General features: G+C 40.5%; 1 protein-coding gene across 1 annotated transcript; it reads right to left on the bottom strand.

The window, feature by feature from the left end:
• Position 1: 1 nt before the first annotated feature.
• On the bottom strand, positions 2-4,685 carry fdx2 (ferredoxin 2). Its single transcript, XM_033623299.2, has 5 exons — positions 4,490-4,685; positions 4,080-4,131; positions 1,587-1,693; positions 1,405-1,492; positions 2-1,287 (listed from the first exon to the last, which is right to left on the bottom strand). Exons 1-5 carry the CDS (start codon positions 4,671-4,673, stop codon positions 1,131-1,133), a joined length of 588 nt encoding a protein of 195 aa, XP_033479190.1. The 5' UTR covers positions 4,674-4,685; the 3' UTR covers positions 2-1,130.
• Positions 4,686-21,489: the final 16,804 nt, after the last annotated feature.

Here is a 21,489-nt window from a genome sequence, read left to right as displayed (position 1 = left end):
CTTCTTAAAACATTTTATTGCACACTTTAAATATTTGTAATTTCAAGACATGATATACCGAACAGACTTACATTTGTGCGTAACGACAAGTACAGTAGACTTAAGTAAAGGGTAGGTGTGGTAAACTCATCCCATGGTAACATGAAGCCCACCAGCTTCAAACAGACCTGCCTTCTGCTCTGGATCAATGAACACCTGAACCAGGTCAACTAATCAAGCCTTAATCACTGGCACCTGTGAGGAGGTGCTTTAAAATGTATTTTCCATCTGACACTTAACACAATTCACCTTGAAATGTATTGCAGCCTTTATAGTGGATAAAATGTAAATTTCAACAGTGCAAATACTGATTTACTTTGACAGCCCACCCCTTTAAGCTTCAGGCACCTTCTGTCTTTCAAATACACTTCATGATATATGGCTGCTGCTTCTTCTGTGCCTGGCTTCAGTACCATGCAGAAGAAATCATTTGAGGTTTATGACTAGGTGCTAACTATAGTCAACGGGTGCTAATTGTTTAGTGATTACAACACCTACAAATGAACTTGGTACATAAAATGAAGTAAATACTATGCATACAATATCTGACTAGTGATTCAGAGTGACAATGGTGGACCGTCAGAAATGACTGAGAACATCATCTTGTGATACTTGTGCGTACATGAGCTGTAACAAGGAATGTTCCATTAAACAGCACAAAGATGAACTTTGTTAAAACTTGCTCTGCAATGTATAACAAACATAAAATGGCTCTGAAATTTTCTTGTTTTTCTAACAAAGAACAGTTTGTGAGATTGAATGGCATCTTGACGCTTGCCTAGGAATACTCCACATAAATAAATACATCATTGGTTAACCCATCAGTTTTTTTTGGAAGTAACCATTAATTTCACCTTCAGTGAGACTCGTATAGTGTCTGACTCTGCCTGATGTCACCTGCAGGCCTGTCCTGTCATTGGTTAACTGTGGAATTTGTCAGCCGCCAAGAAGCCTTGGGAGTTGCCACGGACTTTACTCTCCTAGCCGTGCATCTTTTCATGGTCGCCCCCTTACTCAACCAGCACACATGGTGTCCAGCTTGCAGCGCCGCCCTCTCATTCTTCTCCAGCTTTCATCATCTCCTCCTTTTCTCAGTGAGGTTTGGGCACATGGCCATCCACGTAGAAGTTCCTGGTGACTTTGGGCAAGGTGAGCTCCATGCCCTCAAGCTCTGGAGTGAGAATAATCTGGCATCCCAGCCGGGAGTTCTCCTGAAGCATGGGTGCCATGTCCAACATGTCGTCCTCCCTAAAGCGCCAAAATATCTGTCAGTACTTACAGTGAACTGTCTTTTACCCCAGTACACACATTTTGTTTTAATTCAAATGTCAGCATTAAGGATGATATCGTTTGGAGCACACCTACCTCTCCACGGGTTCTGGCAGTTTGTTGAAATGAGCATCACTCACATATACCTGACATGTGGAGCAGGCCAGCGATGCCTCACAGGCTCCTGAATGAAAGAGACACACAAATAATGAGTAATAATATCTCATAACCACCCTTCAAATATTTAGGAAACAGCTTTGAGTGTGTTAAATGCTGACCTTCCAGTTCAATTCCATGCTTGTGAGCCAGATACAGGACATTATCTCCCACTTTGGCCTTCACTGGGATCCTCTGGCCAGACCGATCTATATACACCACATTCACCCTGAACAGCAGTGAGTTAAAACACAATTTAGCTTTATTAACAATCATACATTTGAACTTATCTGACAGTTTTTGAAAAAGTTTCAGTCACCATTCTGCCCTTTAAATGCTCACAAAATAGACAGTAGAGTAACATTATGTTTCATGCTCAGTACTTACCCATGCAGTGTACTGAGTACAAGATTTCTGATCACACACACTCATACAAAAAACTTTGCTATGTGACTGTTTACTTTGGCTACACACAGTTAATACTACTTTGTGGGGTCTACTACCGAAAGCTGCTGGCTAAAGTTCAGATTTCTGTTGGTGCCTCCAAAATCCTCTGTCAATAAATTATGTTTACAGAGCCCAGCAAGTATCTGGGGTAGGCATTTGATATTATGTACACAATTACTATCAGTATTCAGTAAATGGTAAATGGACTGAACTGACATGGTATTTTTCATCCTTAGTCAGACAGGAAAGCACCACTACCAAGAGCATTCAGAGTACAGTGTCACTGCTGAAAGACACTTTGACATGTGGACGGGAAAAGTCAGGGAGTCTGCGATTAATGGATGACGCTCCACTTTCTGAGCCACAGCAGCCACAAAACCTGTACTAAAAAATGTATTGTTGTGCAAGGAATATAATTTTAGGTGTACCCTTAAAGGATCGCTGTGTAAGATTTAGGGGGATATATTGACAGACATGGAAAACACTCTTTCTTTTTAGTTGGAACTGCTTTATAAAGTGTATTTACCATAAACTGTATCAATAATGGCTATAGTGACTGTGATGTCACCCACTGGTTTGTGGACCGCGGTTTTGAAGCCTCAAGTCTGGCATTTCAGCCGTCTTCAACCATCTTGGTTTTCTGGAGCCAGAAGTGACCATATCTGGGTGAGAGGCTGACACTGTGGACGAGTGAGGTATGGATCTGACTGAGAAGCCAAGGACACTATCAGCAGACAGCCTGTCACTCAAGAGGTCCCGCCCTTAAATATATGTAACTTGGGCCTTGACAAAATGTACAACAGGTGAAACATATAAAAAAAATTCATCCCCTGTGCAGTTGTCATGAATGTTGAAATACGCTGTTGAGACCTAAACAGTTTTTCCCCAGGGTCTGAACATGTTTATTTCTGCTGTAAAGTTTAACATGGGGGTCTGGGGGGGATTTAAACTGCAAGTTTTTGGCACTTCTGCATTGGCTTCATTTTTCAGCCTGGGAGGTTGCAGTTTGTTTTAGAGAGGAAGAGACTGTGAATAATTCCGCTCCAGGAGAAAACCCCCTCAATGTCTGGATCTTAAGTTATTGGAGAAAAAAGGTGAGCACACATTAGCAGGTGCTAGGATAATGGCCCGTCTCCAACACGCAGAACAGCATTAGAGAAACACAGGTTTGTAACATGAAACTGCTATCTTCTGTGTTTTTACAGCTCTACATCACCAGATCTGTTTGTTTTGGAGAAGAACCTGAACGGATAATTCGGTTCCCATTAAAAAACCTCCTGAACATCTACATCAGATAAAAGGTAAATGGTAAATGGACCTGCATTTGTATAGTGCCTTTCTAGTCATCCGACCACTTTTTACACTATGAGTCACATTCACCCATTCACACACATTCATACACAGGTGGCCGAGTCTACCATACACACTAATGGAAGCATCATTGGGAGCGATTTGGGGTTGAGTATCTTGCTCAATGATACTTCGACATGCAGACTGGAGGAGCCGGGGATCAAATCGCTGATCTTCCAATTGGTGGACGACCCGCTCTACCTCTGAGCCACAGCTGCCCACACACATTAAGTTATCAGAGAAAAAAGGTGAGCACTAATCGGCAGGTGCTGGGCTAGCGGCCTTTATGCGACATGCTGAACATCATCGAAGAAACGCTGATTAATAATGTGAAACTGTTTTATTCTGGGTTTTTACTTTTTTTAATCATCTGGTCTGTTTGTATTGAAGAGGAGGAGACCTCTGTGTATAACTCAGCTCCCAGTAAAAACCTTCTAAACAATGAACACTGATGAAATTCTAACTCGGAGAAATTTCAGCTGGTTACCATCTGCAATCCTCACCACTAGATGTCACAAACTCCCCCTAAATCTATCACACTGTTTCTTTAAATCTATCATTTCTGCAAAAAAAAAATACTTCACTCAAATGCTGCATAAACCTAAGTCTATGTTCGTGATGTAGTCCAAATAAAAAAAAAAATGCAAGCTTAGCATGACTCAGCAACAATCTGAACCATCTTCCCCTGGAGATTAAATGTAGCCTCCACAGACTTTAACTACACAGTTTTAATGGTTGACAGTTGTAGCTGTCGTGCAGTTTGTATCCGTATCACCGTATCGATTCACAATAATAATAACCCCCCCCCTTAAACTTACACATCCTCCGGGTCCTCTGCATTGGAGCTCCCCTCCTCACTGTGGTAAAGACCTTTAAAAACACATAAAAGCAAGAACGGGAGTGTGAGTGTTTCTGCTGTCAGTGATGATATCAGCTCCTCCGGACGGTACCAGATGCGGAGTATGTTTGACTTGTTGCACGAAGTTTCACAACCCCATCTGGGACTGCTGATGTAAAGTTACACAAGTGTTATTGAGCGGTCTTTCAACTCTAATAACTGCTGACAGCATTACACCACCTGCTAGACAAACTTTGCTGGCATAAACAACAGCTAAAACTCTGGTACGACACAATTAGCACTTATTAAGACTTATCGTGGACAGATAATCCCGAGAGAAGAAGCATCCTCTGACGGAGGCTAAAGATGTTAGCAAACTGCACCAGTCACCTTTACTCGTCTGCAAGTGTCGATTTATGGTCCGGAAGCTGTCAAAGGAGCCACTCCTCTGTGAGCTACCCACGCTGCTCCCACAGCCCTTCAGCCTGTACAGGGGACATGTACTACAGTCCGGTATAACTCGAGAAAGTCTCAAAGTCAGACCCATGCTCAACCGGACCGCAGCGGCCGCCATGATTCTGTTTTGGTCACATGACCGAAAGCGGCCAATGAGAAAAGAGTGCTGGCGGGTGACGTATCCGCTGTGACGTGCTGTGCTGACAGCAGAGGGCGCTGCTGCTTCACACACTAGTAACAAAAACACAGCATTTATACAATGCAGTGGACTGTGAGGGGTGGCAGAAGTGGCCTACTAAGATCCTTTGCAGCAAAAGTAGCATTATACATATACAGTTTGTTTGGTATGCATTATCTTCATCTGAAAAGTAGCTAAAGCTGCCAAATAATGATGTAAAAAGTATAATATTTTTCCTCTGAAATGTAGTGGATGTCAGAGGCATAAAACTGAAACACTCAAGTAGGCAAACAAATACCTCAAAATTGTACTTATTGTATAGAAATGACAATCTATCATGGAATAAAGAATATACCAAAATCCCAGCACCATTAAAACAGCAATATTAATTTGCTTCCATCAGGGTAGAAATTTTATGTCCCTAGAAGCAGTATCACCAGCAGCAACAGGTTACTGGTCATTTATTCAGAAGTGGAAAAGACTGTTCTGAACAATTTTAAGGTACTTGCTTGAGTATTTTCCATTTTCTGTTTCTTCATCCGCTACATTTCAGATGTTAATGTTATACATTGAACTCCACTACACTTTCCTGACAGCTACAGTAAGTGCCTACTTAATATATCCAAACAGATGATCATCTTATAAAATATGATATAAATACATGGTAAGTATTTGAAATTTGCTCCAATATGACCACCTACGAGTCTGACAAGCTCTTTACATGTTAATGCACCAGTGATAATAATAATAATCCAATAACATTAAATATATAACGATTTGAAAGTGGCCATTCTTCATAATTTTATAATTTAACCTGATGTTTCTATTATTACATTAAGTTTAAAGTTTATGTGATAAAAAAAAAGTATTTGTAATGAAGTGAAGGATTTGAATACTTCTTTCACCATTGCAAAATGTTATTTGGCCTTTTATGAGGTGTGAATGAGACATGGCTGTAATGACTTCCTCTTCCTGTTACTTTCTCAAGATACTTTGAGTGATAAGTGATGATGACACTTCATATTTTTTGTATTCATCTATCTCTGTCTACATGTATTTTACTAATCTGTATGCTCTACTTTTACTGGTAATGGAGTTTTAAATGTATTTTTTCTTATTTTACACCACATTTGGTGCTCCTGTAGGCTCCACTTGCAGCTCTGACCAGGCTGTGCCTGTTAAAGTTATGCTTATGGTTAAGGAAGCAGGTCTGCCCGTAGTTTAAAAAAGATCAAAATATTTCCACAAAATCCCATTCAGTGTTAAGCTCCATACTTGCCAATATCACACAACAGTAAATACATGTTCTGCCATGTTTATGTGTGCTGTAGACGAAGCTAGATAAGAATTGTAATGCAGGCTGGCAGCCGAAAACTGTTATGTATGACTGAGACCACTGGTGTGTGAAGGCAGAGGGGTGATGTTATGACTAGAGGCAGGTGAAGTGCTCAGGCACTCTGTTTTCTCTCTTTATGCACTTCTCTCTCCTTGAAAGCCACTTGGGAAGAAAGGACGTTATCCTAAAAAACCTGAGCTATTAAACATATAATCCCTCAACAGTGTAGTAAAACTCCCACAGAGGAGCATTGTGTTGATATTTGGGATGTGAGTTATAGACTTTAGTGCCCTATAATATAATACTATAGCACTATAACTTTTGTTTCTTTTCTTATCTTTCCTTCAGTGTCTCAGAACGATTTGGGCTTTGGGGACAAGCCACTCTTAAAGTGAGGTTTAAGATATATACTAACCCCCCATCTGGATCCTGCTGCAGAGGTTCTTTCCATGACCATAAAAAGTAAGTGGGGCACTCTCATGTCTAGTTTTTTATTTTATAGGGAGTGCTGGAAGTCAACTCACTGGCATATACATTATTACACTTTATATACTCTCAATCCACATAATGAAACACTTTTACACTTTCATGTATGTAGTCTTTCATACACACACACCTGCACAGGATTAGTGTCCAGGGACAGTTTACCTGTGTGTCTGTGAAGTCTGTAAATTTAGAGCACTTAGTATATCATTGGACCCTCTAGTCAGAGTAGGATCCTGCAGGTGTGTGTGTGTGTGTGTGTGTGTGTGTGTGTGCGTGCGTGCGTGCGTGCGCGTGCGTGCAGGGGTGTGGTGGGTGGAGGCTGTTACATGCTTGACTTGGATATGAAGTCGCCCCTAGCTGTTCCTTCAGATTACACTCCCCTCACTCCCTAAAGACTATGCAGGACAATAACTCATACACCTCCGCATACACACTCATACCTTCTTAAACCTCTCACAAAGACTTAAACAAGACATTTGTTAAGACAGAAAGGCACATGTAACACACACACACACACAGAGTAAAACACACTCTTCTTTCATACGGTATGTCACTCACCAAGAGACCAACAGCAACATGTGTAGACATTTTAGCAGTGATATAGCGGTCTGAATCTCCCCAGAGTACACCATGTGTATGTAGCTTATGTTTCCAAGGACATATAAAGCATGGAAAAACACATTTCCCAGCAGTCCTTTGGGTACCATACAATCACTCCCATCAGCGCTCACATTATTGTTTTTCACTTATTAAACTTTCCCTACCTTGCCAGTTACAACAGAATGGAGCCCTGGGCACTGTAGTTTGGGGTCAAACCAAACTACATACAATCCTGCCGCTGTAAACATTCACTAGATCACCTAATGTGTGTTAATACGCTAATGAAAATAGTCCCCAGAAAATTTAGTATTTATTCCGTTTTGAGTAAATGTGCGGAAAAACTTCAGTGCCCAGCAGTTTGAGGAAATGACTTAGCCTTTCTTTGAAATTTTAATATGTGTTAAGGAACTATTAAAAAGCAATAACCCAAGAGCGCCTGTGGGTTACAGTGATTTGAGAACAGCTAGAGGGCCTTGTTGGTTATGATGTAGAACAGAGTGCTTCACAATGCTCCTTACAATGGTTACCAGATATGCATGGCAATGTTTTATAAAAAATAATTTATCAACAACAAATAATCATTCATTCTACCAAAAAGCAACATACAGACACAGTGGAGCCAAAGAAGTTCACCACCACAGGTTTTATTAAATCCAATGATAGGAGAAAGGGAAAAAAATGTCATCATGTTGCAGTTACATTAAAAGCACATACTATGTGTCCACCATAAACAAATAATATGTTCACTTTCCCCAAGCTGCTTTTACTTGCCAGTGATGTAATTTTTGTTACAGTGAAGCCGGCTCACTTGCTGAATAACTGAATTACACTGTAACAAAAACCAGTAATTGAAAATATAGCTAACACTGTAAAAAAGTGCATAACTGGCTAACAACATGCAGGCTAGCTACACTGGTAACTTAGCATAGATTGTTTGTATACTTTGTCTGCTTTAGATGGAGCTAAAGGCCAGTAGATTTTGCAGCAGTAATGACAGGTATTTCTCCAACGAAGCAACAGGACGCAGTGGGTTCACTGGCTGCGCAAACATAAATCCCTGTAGGCTCTCTTGGTTTTGCCACATCTTTGTGTTTTTTTGTGCATTGATTGAATGACAGCATCACGTTTTTCTGACCGTTCTCATCCTGGCAGATGATGAATGATTTGGATTTCAGTTAGAAGTTACTGTCTTTAGCGCTGCATCCCATGTGCACATCGAAGCACACTTTGTTGATAAGACCCCCAGGTGTGTTTAGATTCAGTGCCTGGGAGTGCTTGATTTGCTGAAAGACGACTTCCTAAATTAACACTTGGTTGGGGGTTGGGTTTTGTTGCATCCCTCTTGCGGGTTTTAATGCAGATGTTGCTGGTGATAAACTCTGGATCTTTCAACAGACACCAGGATGGGCTGATAGGTGGATCACTGATGTACCGGTTCAGCCCTGCACACAGGCCAACATAACTGCTGAAACCATATCGCTCCCATTTCCTGTTTTTCACAGTGACGCTGACAGGGGTTAGTGTTACTTAAGTGATTGTTTTAAAATCAATAACTCAGATTGTTTTTGGAATGTCTGGTCTTAAAACAGTGAAGGGATCACATGGTCCCAGCTTTGTTTCTTCACTTTTCCATCTCTTCAGCCTCTCTTGTATTAATTCCAGTGTGTCTCCTTTCTCTTTTATCTTCCTCCTCGATCCCGTCCATCTCTTTCAACCACTTATCCACTCTTAGCGCACCCAGTAAATCAAAAGTCACAACAAAATTTGACATTTTGAAACAACACTTAATTGGTGCAGCATACTGTTGTAAAGTGGTCACAGCTGTGTGTTTATTGAGTATTTAACAATGGCTTTTTCATGCGGCTCAGCCAATCATAATCAAGGACTGTAACTATCTGTTTGATAAATAAAGTTTTACATCTCCAGTTGGAAAATGGATCTTGAGGCCACAGACTGGGAGTGGAAGTTGGAAATTCTTCAGAGATGAGCTCACACATTGTTGGTGTTGATCTTTTCATTGGATTTATTGACAATAGGAAAAATCTAGAATAATGGCAACCTTATTCTTTAATTTGGCCAATTTCTCTGTAGTTGAAAGGTTTTATAAGACCAAGAAGTTTGCAGAAATTGTAGAAATTAATGAATTTATATAAAGTCAAAACATGAAAGTATTAGAAGTTGGAGTTGCAACGTTTTTCCAGGTGTGTCAAAGTGTGCGAGTATGATTGCAAATGTCTGCATGCACATTTTAGTTCCCCTATTTAATGTTGTTTCTGGCTTTACTGTGAGTACATCATCAGTTATGATGATCTATATTAGACTGGCGGGTTGAATGACAGCAGCTGTTTCATTTGACTTTGCTTGTTTTACTGCCCTCCTTTGGGAACAGTCCGCTCAGAGTTAGCTGGATGTCAGATAGGTGTTTTTAAAGGGAGTGCAGAGTTTGAATGTTTCATGGACCAACATTGCCTTTAAAGCTGTTTGAACGATGCAGCCCAGTGCCAGCATTTGCTAGCATTTACAGCCCAAATTTTCCTTTTGCCTTTGTGCCCAGCTTAATGAGACCATAGGCTTTTTTAAAATGTTAAAACAACATTTTGAGTTTGCTTCCGAGCACTGTCACACTTTACAGCTGCCATTCTGCTGAGACTGACCTTCAAAAGAATGTACTGACAACATGTCTGAACTACTGACAACTGAGCAACTGAGTTCCATTTAATCTTACCATATCATCTTCATCTTAATGTTAAGAACTACTGTGTATGTGTGTGTGTGTGTGTGTGTGTGTGTGTGTTTATATGCATGCGCATACCTGTCGATGTGCATATCAGTAGCATTGCGCAAGCGGTTTCTCTATGACTTTCTTCTCTCAGATGACTCAGACAAACTTACAGTTACTAATTACAAACAGTTTAAAAACAGTGCCCCTATGGCCTTTCATGCCTCATCTGTGTGGGAATGTTTGTGTCTCAGCCAGAGAAACTTACCATCAATGTGAGTAAACACAGCAGCCTGGGTGCTGGCATCATTACAGCGTCTTAGTCAAACTGTGATGTTTATGCGTCTGGGACACTTTCTCTATTGTGTGTCACACATTTAAAAGTAGGAACATTTTAGGAGTCTCCCCCGGGGCTCAAGGTTGTGTTGAGCTGTTTGTAATTAATGACCATTCTCACACACTGCACTAAAAGCTGCACAGCGGTCAGCGGTGGTGGCGTTTGTTTTAGCACAAGGTCTGGATGTGGTTTAGTGGTTTTACTCTGTGGTCTGAGGAACTACCGTCTGGCCTGTGACAGACAGCGTTGACCGCTGACTGTTGACCTTTGACACCAGATAAAGAAAGGCTGCAGGGAGAGGTCAAAGACTTGGGAGGTCATGGAGGTGCAACTGATCATGTCAACAAATCCAAACACGCCAAGGAAGTCATAGGTCCATTCCAATTATGCTTTTTTATTGTTGAATTTGGTGAAACGTTTGTGGAATGTGGATCAGATTTTGACACACTTACATATAGGACATAAATTGGCAATCTGAAGGGGGATACACATTATGTATTTGGGTCAGATTTTCTCACATTTAAAGGATAAGTCTAGTGATAATCTTTGTTTTTGTCACTGACAATAAACCCGAGAGAAAGACCAAAATGCTATATTCTGTCTTCCCTACCCTGTCAGTGGCATTCAGCCAAAAGTCTTTTGGTTCCCACTGAAGACATACATCTTCACAGGTCACAAATATATTCATTATTTTTTAAAAAAGGTTGAATAATTTGCTCAACCATCTCAGCATTGTTGATTTAGCAAACCTTAAAGAGTTAATAGTGCATTTGTTGGGCACCATTTTTGGGGGGGTTGATACGCATTAGTGCTCAACAACTAAATGGAGCTTGTAAGTAGGGTTTGCAACTAACAATTATTTTCATCATCAAATAATCTGTCAACTATTTTCTTGACTAATCAATTAATTGTTTGGTCTATAAAATGTCAGGAATTACAAAATATAGATCAGTCTTTCCTAACGCAAGATGACGTCCTCAAAGATATTCAGTTTACTGTCATAAAGGAGTAAAGAAACCATACAACATTCACATTAAAGAAGCCTTAAACAGATATTTTGAACTTCTCTTTCTTAAAAAAATATATATATACTCCTACCGATTAACTAATTATCAGATTACATGATGATTAATTTGAAAATTAATTGATTAATTGTTGCAGCTCTACTTGTGAGAATTTGTGACATTGTTTTGCTAACTTAAGTATAAACTAAAAGAAAAGACAGGTTGTTATTCTGTTCTTTTCTTCTCAATACTCTCCAACTTTGATGCTCTATGGCCCCAGAGCACATTCTGTCCCACTGAAGATATAAATCTTTTAAATGGGTCACAACTTAACTTACATTTTATGAGAAAGATTCAATAATTTACTCTGACAACTGTGAACTGTAGTTTGTAGTAAATTACTTAAACTGGAGGAAACAGTACATTTTTAGGGGACTAGTTTCAGCACTGGATTGATGATCTAGTGAATATTTACAGCAGCAGGATGTGGGGCTGACTTAATATTAACCACAGAGTCTGTGTTCATGGTAACAAAGTAACACATCACCCAGTGCAAAGGTGTGGCTCGCTAATGTGTCTTTAATAGTTTTTGCACAACAGTGGAGGTCTGTGGCACAGAGGATTACACCATCAGGCTTTAGCTACACAGGCAACACTTGCTGTTGTATGATCAGTTAATTTCTTTTCTTTTTTTTAAATGGGATTTGTTGATGAAAATTAGAATATAACTCTGCTTATCTATTAAAAGAACCAGCTTATCGGTTGCTGTGTTTATCAAACCTTTCCAAGCAAACTAACCTGTCAATCACATAGCGGTTACCAGAGAAACGTCTGCATTCCCAAGACTTCAAATATCATATTGTGAGCCAACCGCAGGCCTGCTCCTGTTGTCATGGCAGCAGAATGATTGATAGGATCCTTGGGGAATGAGAGCCATTTCAGTCTTCCTCTGTGTGTGTGTTGACAGTAGGTAAAGATGACTTTTACTGGGATGAAGTTTGTATGTGTGTGTGTGTGTGTGTGTGTGTGTGTGTGTGTGTGTGTGTGCCTGTCTTTTTAAATGCATATTTCTGTGTCTGCATGCACTTCAAATCCACGTCCAAATGAAAATAATTGGCTTCCTGCATGTGTGTGTGTGTGTGTGTGTTCATGGAGTCCTGTGTGCTTATATTGAATTATGGCTGTAACAGTGACTGTAATTGACCCTTCATGATCCAGACCTGGCCTCTGTGAAGCATTTGGTCCAAAACAGAGTACAATGTCTCTCAGGGGACTGAGAGGTGTTAACTCCATGACAAACTAGACTCTGTTTCCCTCCACACGATCCAAGTACAACTTTTCATTGCAGCTGTAAATCGTCTTTATATCTCAACAGTATATTTCAAAATGACTGATTAGCCTTTAGAAAATGCCTCGTCTGTTTACTTTTATGGGTCATTTTCATTTAATTACAACAAAATTAGTTATGGGCTGACACTGGGCTCTACACGTACACTACCCTACTCAGTCCTACCTAATCAGGATCTAGTTGAACACTTACAATTCCCAAATTGTCATGTCACACTGTATTCAGGACCAGGGGCCTGTTAAGTCCAGATTCTCAGCGAGAGCAACACAAACAGGATCTGGATCTTGTTTGCCTGAGTGAGCATCTGTGTTTCAGAAAGTCTTTTATTTGCATTTGTCTGGTCTTGGGGGTCCATTTGGAATATCCTTGGAATATGCTGTTCTCATGCACTGTTCCTTTGTTTTCCTATGTAAACTCATGCACCAAAATTTGTACATATGCCACATAATCATGAGCCAACAATGCATGTATAACCCACATATTTGGTAAGGTTGTGATTAGAAGAAGGGAGCAGTATGAACTTTGAGTCATTTTAAGGTATGTTGTCACCATGTTTCTTTTCCTAAACCTAACCTTGTAACTTTACGTTATGCATGTAGCTTAACATTAAGTACATAACGTCATTCATGGGGCACTAATTTGTAGGATATTACATACAAACCCTTGTATGAGGATACATTGCAAGCTAACATGGAGGTGACTGAACTCAAATGCAGAAGCTAGCTGTGCTAGCCGTGCTAATGGTGCTAATAGCACTAACAGAGCTAATGGTGGTAACAGTACAGACAGAGCCAACAATGTAAACCTGGGGTTGGAGGGGCAGTGTTACGGTCCGCGATGACACCGTCCCACCATTATGAGTCGGGATGGCGTTATCAGTGGTATCCGCCATATGAGCACAATGCAGAACGTCAGTGATTAGCTGTCCTGTGGGGTATGAAGGGAGGGACTCAAGCGCTGACATGCACACGCAGCCAGGCTGGCTAACAAAACAAAGAACAGAGAAGCCCAGATTACAACACACAGAGAGCGTGTGATGCCATTACTCCACTACATCTTTACAGCCTTTCAGGAGGGACAGAGAGGGAGCCATCTTGGATTCACCCAGCTTTTAAAGGCCCCAAGTAGGTGAAGCCAATCCCTAAACGAAGTGGGAGGGTCAGGCGATCGAGGAGGCTCTGGAAGAGGAAAGCAGAGGCAGGATTGCAGGAAAACACACTGACCCCAACGCCTGTGGCCATCACAATCAAAATATTAATGCAGCTAGCAAGAAGACCAAAATATATTCCATGTAAGGCATCAGGGTGTGCACGCTGTCTGCTTTCTGATTATTATTTCAATTTGTTAGCTACATTTGAAGTCTTATCTTTCTCTTGCCTCTACAATTTCTCGGAAAAGTGTTGCTCTGGTATCAGGCACGTCGAGGCTCAGTACATCATTTATGCTTGTCCTGGCTCACTTCACTGCTGTCTCTCTTTTTCATCCGGCACGTTCTCCCTTTCCCCTCCTGTCTCAGAAAAGCACCCCCATCCCTCATCCACTCTGTGACCAAAACAAAACACAAACACAACTTCTTTTTTGTGTGCGCCTTCAGGATAGTCAGTCTAAATAGTGTTATCATAGCTGCTTGCAGACTGAAATACAAAACGGCATGAAAAACAAAACCCACGTTGTGTGTGGCTCAGATATTTTTTGCTGTTGCGTAACTTGACAGATGCCAGCATCCGCATAAAACTGTATTGTCTCCTCAGAAGACAACACGTTTACACAACATATTGAAAATGCACTATGTCCTGTGTATTGTTTAGAAGAAAAAAACACAGCCATGTTAATAATTAAACTAGTTCATCTCTGAACAATGAGCCCTTGAAAGAGCCAGGGCTGTTCCGAACCATTAGTTTCATACTCTTTAGTGATGTATAGTAAATGGTTTATTTTGTTATCCAAAGGGTATGATGTTTCTGTGGATCTTGTATGTTGTATGTTCTTCTTTCCATGCATGTGTGTGTGTGTGTGTGTGTGTGTGCATGTGTATTGCAGATGCTGGGGTTGCTGTCTCCTTCCTGGGTACTGTTATCATCTGGAGCTCGGGGCGTTATCGTTTCACAGCAGAAATGATTAGGGACAACTTGGGATGTGGTGTGGGCTTGAATGTGTCTCTGTCCACAATACACTCATGACTTGTTCACAATGGGACACACACTGGTTTAAAGTCTAATCTAGCTCTCAAATGCACCAGTACACACACACATACATTTTTTCAGATTCATTGTCGTTTTTGTCATCAAAATATAAATCTTAAAATGGGCATCGTTAGTTTTATACTTGCATTTCTGGTTTCTACTTTAGTTCATAAAACACTTTATGTTCCTCGTACTGTCTGTGCTGAAATATCTGGATTCACCTTCTGCCTGAAACGTTCCATTTTAGCGCCTGTCTCTTTAAGCCCCCCTCCTGAAGAAGCCCAGTTCTGTTCTGATTGGTCAGCATTTCCAGGTCTTACATATCTTGACATCTCTGCACAATTATTGCAGCCAGGGAGTTACTATAAGGGAGAATAGCTGCACTTTTTACTGTGAATAATGTCCAATAAAAGCTTCTAAACCCAACTGTACATGTTCCAGCAGGAATAAATTGGCGAGAAATTTACAGCATTGGCAACAAAGTTTACATGTTTTCCTGAGGTTAGCATGTAGCTTTATGTAGCAGTGTAGGCTATGTATGTAAACACTTGCAGTAGCGTGCCTCAAGCAGATAACCAAAAAATAAAAAAATCTGTCACACTATGATATCATACTGCAGCCAGAGTAGAAAAAACTGTTAGAAACAAAGTCTTCAGAACAGATTTTTGCTCACCAGGATTACATTTACATACATTTGCATCTGTATTTGAAACTTTGGCTCAGTGTAATGAACATTCCTCATTGTAACAATATGACACAAAATGTGGAAAAGCATAGATTACCTTTAAGGGGGCTCTATGCAAAATCAAGATTGTATGAGTTGTCTGGATATAGTTCTCTACATGGAGAAGGCTGAGCCGACGGCTAGCAGCTAAGGGTGCTAACTCCAAAACAGGACTAAACAATGGCAACAGTGCTGATAAAGCTAATGTTGTTAACCAGGAGGGAATGGGAAGGTGGGATCTACCCCTGTGCAACAAAAATGACCCCATATCAACAGAAACAACCGTATGAGTGCAAAGCTGCTGCGATTTGCTAGCCTGTGGGATACACGTGCACTAAAATGCACGTACGGCTAGACTGATTTACCACAACAAAACACAGAGAAGCTCAGACAACACAGAGGTAGCATTACTTCATTCTCCGGTCAGGACACCATTACTAGTCACATACAAAACATTTAACTATATAGGCAGGTTTAAATAAAACTACTTATTACTGAAAATACTACAGTTTTCCTGATAAAAACTGTGGTCAGCTTCCAGTGAATTATCCAATATAAAGGGGGACTGGAGGGGTTTGTTGCTGTTGAAATTCCATGCATGCCAGTTGGGTTGTGGTAAAAGCAGAAAAACAGAGGCAAATCTGAAAACTTGGTCAAATGAATACAAAACTATACCACTAATAACTAAAGCTAGGCGAAAAAATAGGATTTGTAAAATGGGTGAACTGACCTTTTAAGAGGTTATGTGAAATCTCAAGTTAAATCTTTTCTGACAGCCTAACGTGGGGAAATTCCTGTACTTGAGCATGCCATGTGTGTCCCTTGGCAACTCTTTCACGTGATGTGCAGTATGCAGGTCATTTTTGGCTCTGAATGAGTTTCTCTTTTCCGGATTTACATTGTGTACATTTGATGAATTCATTTTAGTCTAGTCTAGTGTGTAGGATTCAGGGGGATATATTGACGGACATGTTAAATTATATTCAGAACTATGTTTTCATTAATTAATAATCACCTGAAAATAAGAATTGTTGTGTTTTTGTTACCTTAAAATGAGCTGTTTATATCTACACACTGAGCGTGCCTTCTTCCACAGAGTCCAACATGTTGTTCTATGGTAGGCCAGAATGGACAAACTTAACACTGACTCTAGATATCATTCATGTTTTCACATTTTCACACTGGCCACCAAGTTTCAGTTGGTTGCAATCTGCAAACTCACCACTAGATGTCACTAAATTTTACACACCAAGCCTTTAAATACTGTGCTTCAAAATCTAAAAGACAAAAAAAAAAAAAAAAAAACACCTTTTGTAAACCGATCTGTTTTGCAACGGTTTGGAGAATCCTGAAATGTGTGAAATAATTAAATTCAAAGTTATGCACACAAACCAATGCCAAAAGAGCTTAAACGAGCTGCAGGAGAAAGATTTTGTCTTCTACTCTCCACATTTAATCTATGTAGGTCTCGGCTCTGATGTTGGTGTTTGTACTGAGAGCTGGTTAGACATGTGAGAAGATTAGCCTCTCCGAGCTGTAAGAGAAATGTGATGATTTAAGATTTAAGCAACGCTTAAGCAAACTTAAACAAAGCCTTCATTCTTTTTTAACATCTCAGGGGTTTGTGCGGTGGGCCGGAGGAGGATTATGACCGGACAGATTTACGAGGAGATGGATCGGAGAGCCTGCAAGAGAAGAAGAGAAAAGGCCCAACTGGGTCAAATCAAACTCAGGAAAAGTCATCTAGTTCAAACTGGCACCAAACTCTCATTACATTGTGCTTTGTCAGAGCAGGCATGTCCAATGAAAGAGATATTATATTACATGAGGTATGATCCAAAGAAGAGTCTAGGCTTTAGTACATGTAGGATGATCATTTGTTAAGTAAATGAACATTACATGGGCTATCATTTTGAGAATGTGCTCACTGTGTGGAAATGATTAATGGTTTGCATGATTTTCATTATGGAAATTAAGACCACACATACTTCTGCTTTTCACTCACTGTTGCACTCTTTCATATGACACATTTCTCTAAACGGATTCCTTCACTATCTGCCACCAGTGGTCATGTTGCAGCCCTCCCCTGCGTGTCCATATCACACACATACACACACACACAAACACGCAGATTTTTACCCGAGGACAGGGAGGCAATGATAAAGGCTTGGCAGGTGGCAGTTGAACGGTCATGTGTGGTGGTTCCTGGAAGAGGGGGCAGCTGTGAGCGGTGTCGCCTCAGCGGGGATGGTGTAATCTGCACTGGGCATCACAGCAGCTCCTGTCACCATGTTGTGTGACTTATTACTCTGGGGTTTCCTCTTGACACGGCCACAGACACACTTGCTGTCAAACCTATGATGCATACACACAGAAAAGCACACAACCACAAGGGCTTTTATGCTTTTTAGTCATCTTATGTCGTCTCACACATACAAAGAGCAGATACGGTCTCCCTCATGAAAGAGCAGAGCAAAAAACCAGACACTGCAGCAGGTGACGTGGTGGGAACAGGTGTGGCAGACGCTACTGTGTGTGTCTATCACTGTAAAACGGAGCCGGCGCACAATGCAGGTTTAGTCATACGCATTCCAAGACATGAACACTCACACCCACGCATCACACATCTAAACAAGAAGGCAGACGCAGACAGACAGAGGAACAAACCTCCGCCACACACATACACATGAATACATACATGAAGTCCTTTAATTATCCTGATACACTTACCTCATCTCTCAAGGCTATAAGGCAGCACCTGGTCACATTACTTCATACAGACCAAAATAAACTGGCACATACACACACGCAAAGCAGCAGTCTCACTCAACTTACTCACTTAGTCAAGTGATGTAAATTTATTTATAGATCACATAAAAAGTGCAGAGAATACAGAGAAATTAAGAAATATAACAAATAAAGACAATTAAAATGAAAATAAGTGAACAGAAAACTTTTATGTAAACACACAAACATGCATAAGATTCAAGAAATGAAAAAAATTGAGAAGACAGTGAGATGACTGTATCTTTACTGGAAGTTTAGCCACAGAGAGTGTCTGCCAAATCTAGGGTTGCACAGTCATTTGACCAAAATCCATGTAGTAATTGGTTTTTAATTAAAGTCTCTACAATAGATGGGGCTTTCTCATAGTCTGGGCTGAATGATGAAAGTGGGATATGCTACACATTCCACTGACAAGAAGATATACAATTCAGACAAGTCTAATAGTAACCCACCAGCATGTGTGGAAATTCCCTGCATGGAAAGAATTCATTACAAATTACTCTTTCACTTTCCTCAAGGCATTTCCTCCCCTAACGTACTGTACTAGGGTTTCTCTTGGTGAGTTAGCTACAGGTTTATGGAGCCCCATCATGTAGTAAAAGATTATCTGACAAGCCCGCAAGAGAAGGTTCATTCATTCATTTACTCCTCAATTTATCTTTTACTATCTCATTTTTCAACTCTGATCATTTTCCTTTTTTACCACACATTCAGTCATGTCTCTTTCCCCTATTTCCTTCTCGTAACATTTCCAGTTTTCCTAAGTTTACATTATACTAAAATGAGTGAATAGTGGTTGGGTCAGGGTTTTTGTGTGTGTAACACTGGACATTGGAGCAATCAAGTGGACATGTGGATTGTGTCCATTAAAACTATGTGTTTTTGCCACTGACAGGCTCAGATTGTTGTTAGAAGCATCTGACAACATTACAGAAATGACTCTAAGGAGAAATGAAACATTTTTTAGTATCGTTCAAGAGGTCTCATTCTGAAATCTCACGAGAGGTGACATGTTGCAGGAAAATAACAATGGAAACCGTAGTGAGAGTTTGAGAGAGGAGTGTCAGGAAGAATTTGTTGTGTTGGAGTACAGAAAGTATAGCTTACATTCAAAATACGTGGCACACTGTATGCATGGTATGCCCCTAGAAGAGCTCATCCATTGTAATCAGCTGAAGCTGCTACACTGACCATGAAAGCTGCACAGACACTGTGCAGCTCAATGTTATTTTTACGTGGCTGGTCTATTTTTCTTCTCTATGCACAGCTCCACAGCCTCCAACAGGTAACTGTAAAAAAAACAACAACTGTAGAACTGTGTAAAAAAAAAAAAATACATAAATGAATACCTCACTGTACCAGAGGCAATGTGAAGCAGCAGAGCAACCTTGTGTGTGTTATTATATTTCACATTAAAATAAATAAATCAAATAAATGCATCCTGTAGTTAAAATAATCCAGTTATTACTTCAGTACCATTGCATTATCACTTGGTAAAACTCAGTATACACACAGTGAAGCTGTCAGCAACCACATGCTGCAAAGACTGTGGCAGATGAAAAACCCCACTCTGCTCCATATACTCAACATGATGTGACCGTGCCCCCTGTATTTCGGCTGTTAGTGTTGTCCAAAAGATTTGAAATGTTATGGCTGAATATTTAGCTGATTTTGATGATGTAGAAAAGTCTGCGAGATTTAAGAATGAGACTTCTCCTTGAGCAAAATATGGTTACACTCACCAACAAACAGACCGGATAGAGCAAAAAGTAAGGAAAAATGTTGCATTTCTCTGTGGAGTCTTTTCCCTAATGTTGTCAGACGTTTATAAAAGCATTCTGAGCCTGTCAGTGGTATGAAAGCACTTTTAATGGAAGTAAATTGATGGTGCTCACACTCGCCATGCACATACTATGCAATGAGCTTACCAGGGTGGGGGCAAGAAAAGAAGAGCGTCTCTCTACATGTCCTGTAGCGTTTGTTCAGTTTGCCATAACTTCTTCTAATGCACTTGACCCTGCATTTGTAAAGAGAAATGTAAGATGTTGTTACGTGTCTGTGCATTTTTAATTTATAATACAGGAATCCTCAAGCTTTCAAAGTGAGTATACAATATACACCTGCATGTCTCATAGACTCAATCGCTAAAGTATTGTAGATCACCAGCTAACACTAGCAAAGTTAGCTTGCTCGTGAAACTTGCATGCCTCTTGTCCTCATCATACAATTCTGACTACAGGGTGTCAACAACTTCTGGGGCACTTTTGGTGTAAATCTGATTTTGTTTCACACTATGGATCTTGAAGTGTCAGCGCTACTGACAGAATGTTAAAAGTGGAGACGTTTGGTCCAGCAGCATGCCGTCTTGGATCATGTTTCCTGGTTGCTGGCACTTTGCCACTCAAAACTCTCCCTCCTGACCTTTCCTGTGTTGCAAAAGCCAAATGTCAGTGGCATGCAGAGGCGGTGTCAGTCAAACTTATCTAGCGCTTTATGAAGAGACACAAGCAGATGTTTTTCGAAAGCTTCTTTTTTCATGAAGCTTTTTTTGCTGATGTAAGTTTTTCCCCCCTCACAGTAAATGAATAGTTTGTGCCTTTTGGTTTGGGTTGCCTCCTCTCAAGAGGTCAGCTGTGCCATCTGTGTACAATATGAAGACGTGCTTGACAAGCAGCCGCAATACCAGGCATGCAAGCAGGAGCAGCAGGCAGATTAAAAACATGATGTGTCCTTTTAGCAGGTTCATTCTGTGAGTGTGTACAACAGCTACAATAAAAAAGACCATGTGTGAGAACTGGAGTTGAAATTCTTCTGTAAACTCTTCTTAATGATTCATATGAAACCGCAGAACAGGAGGATATGCCAGTTACGCAGACTGAACTCCCTCATGACTCTATGACTCCCACCGTGCCAATAATTACTCTTGTTCTCTTCCAAACTCCTATTTCCACCATGTGTTTCATGTTGCTATGTTGAAAGGCCTTCGGTGGAAAGCCCCATGTAAGGAGCAGGACTCACCATAAACAGCTTATGTTCAAACACTGGTATCTCTTTCTGTTTTGTTCTTTCTTCTTTTCCTTGCTTGATGAATGGATGGCTTTGCCCATCTCCCCCAGACCCTTTAGTCCGGTATAAAACAGATACCATCTACAACTCCATGTGCTTGAGAACATCATCCATCATTGTTATCAACAAAGGCTCATTCAGACCTCGGTCATTGACATCTACAGGG

Source organism: Epinephelus lanceolatus, chromosome 3, assembly GCF_041903045.1.
Source record: "Epinephelus lanceolatus isolate andai-2023 chromosome 3, ASM4190304v1, whole genome shotgun sequence".
In the NCBI taxonomy this organism is placed as follows: Eukaryota; Metazoa; Chordata; class Actinopteri; order Perciformes; family Serranidae; genus Epinephelus; species Epinephelus lanceolatus.
The sequence above is the reverse complement of the archived record's forward strand: the minus strand, read 5'-3'. Positions and strand labels throughout refer to the sequence as shown.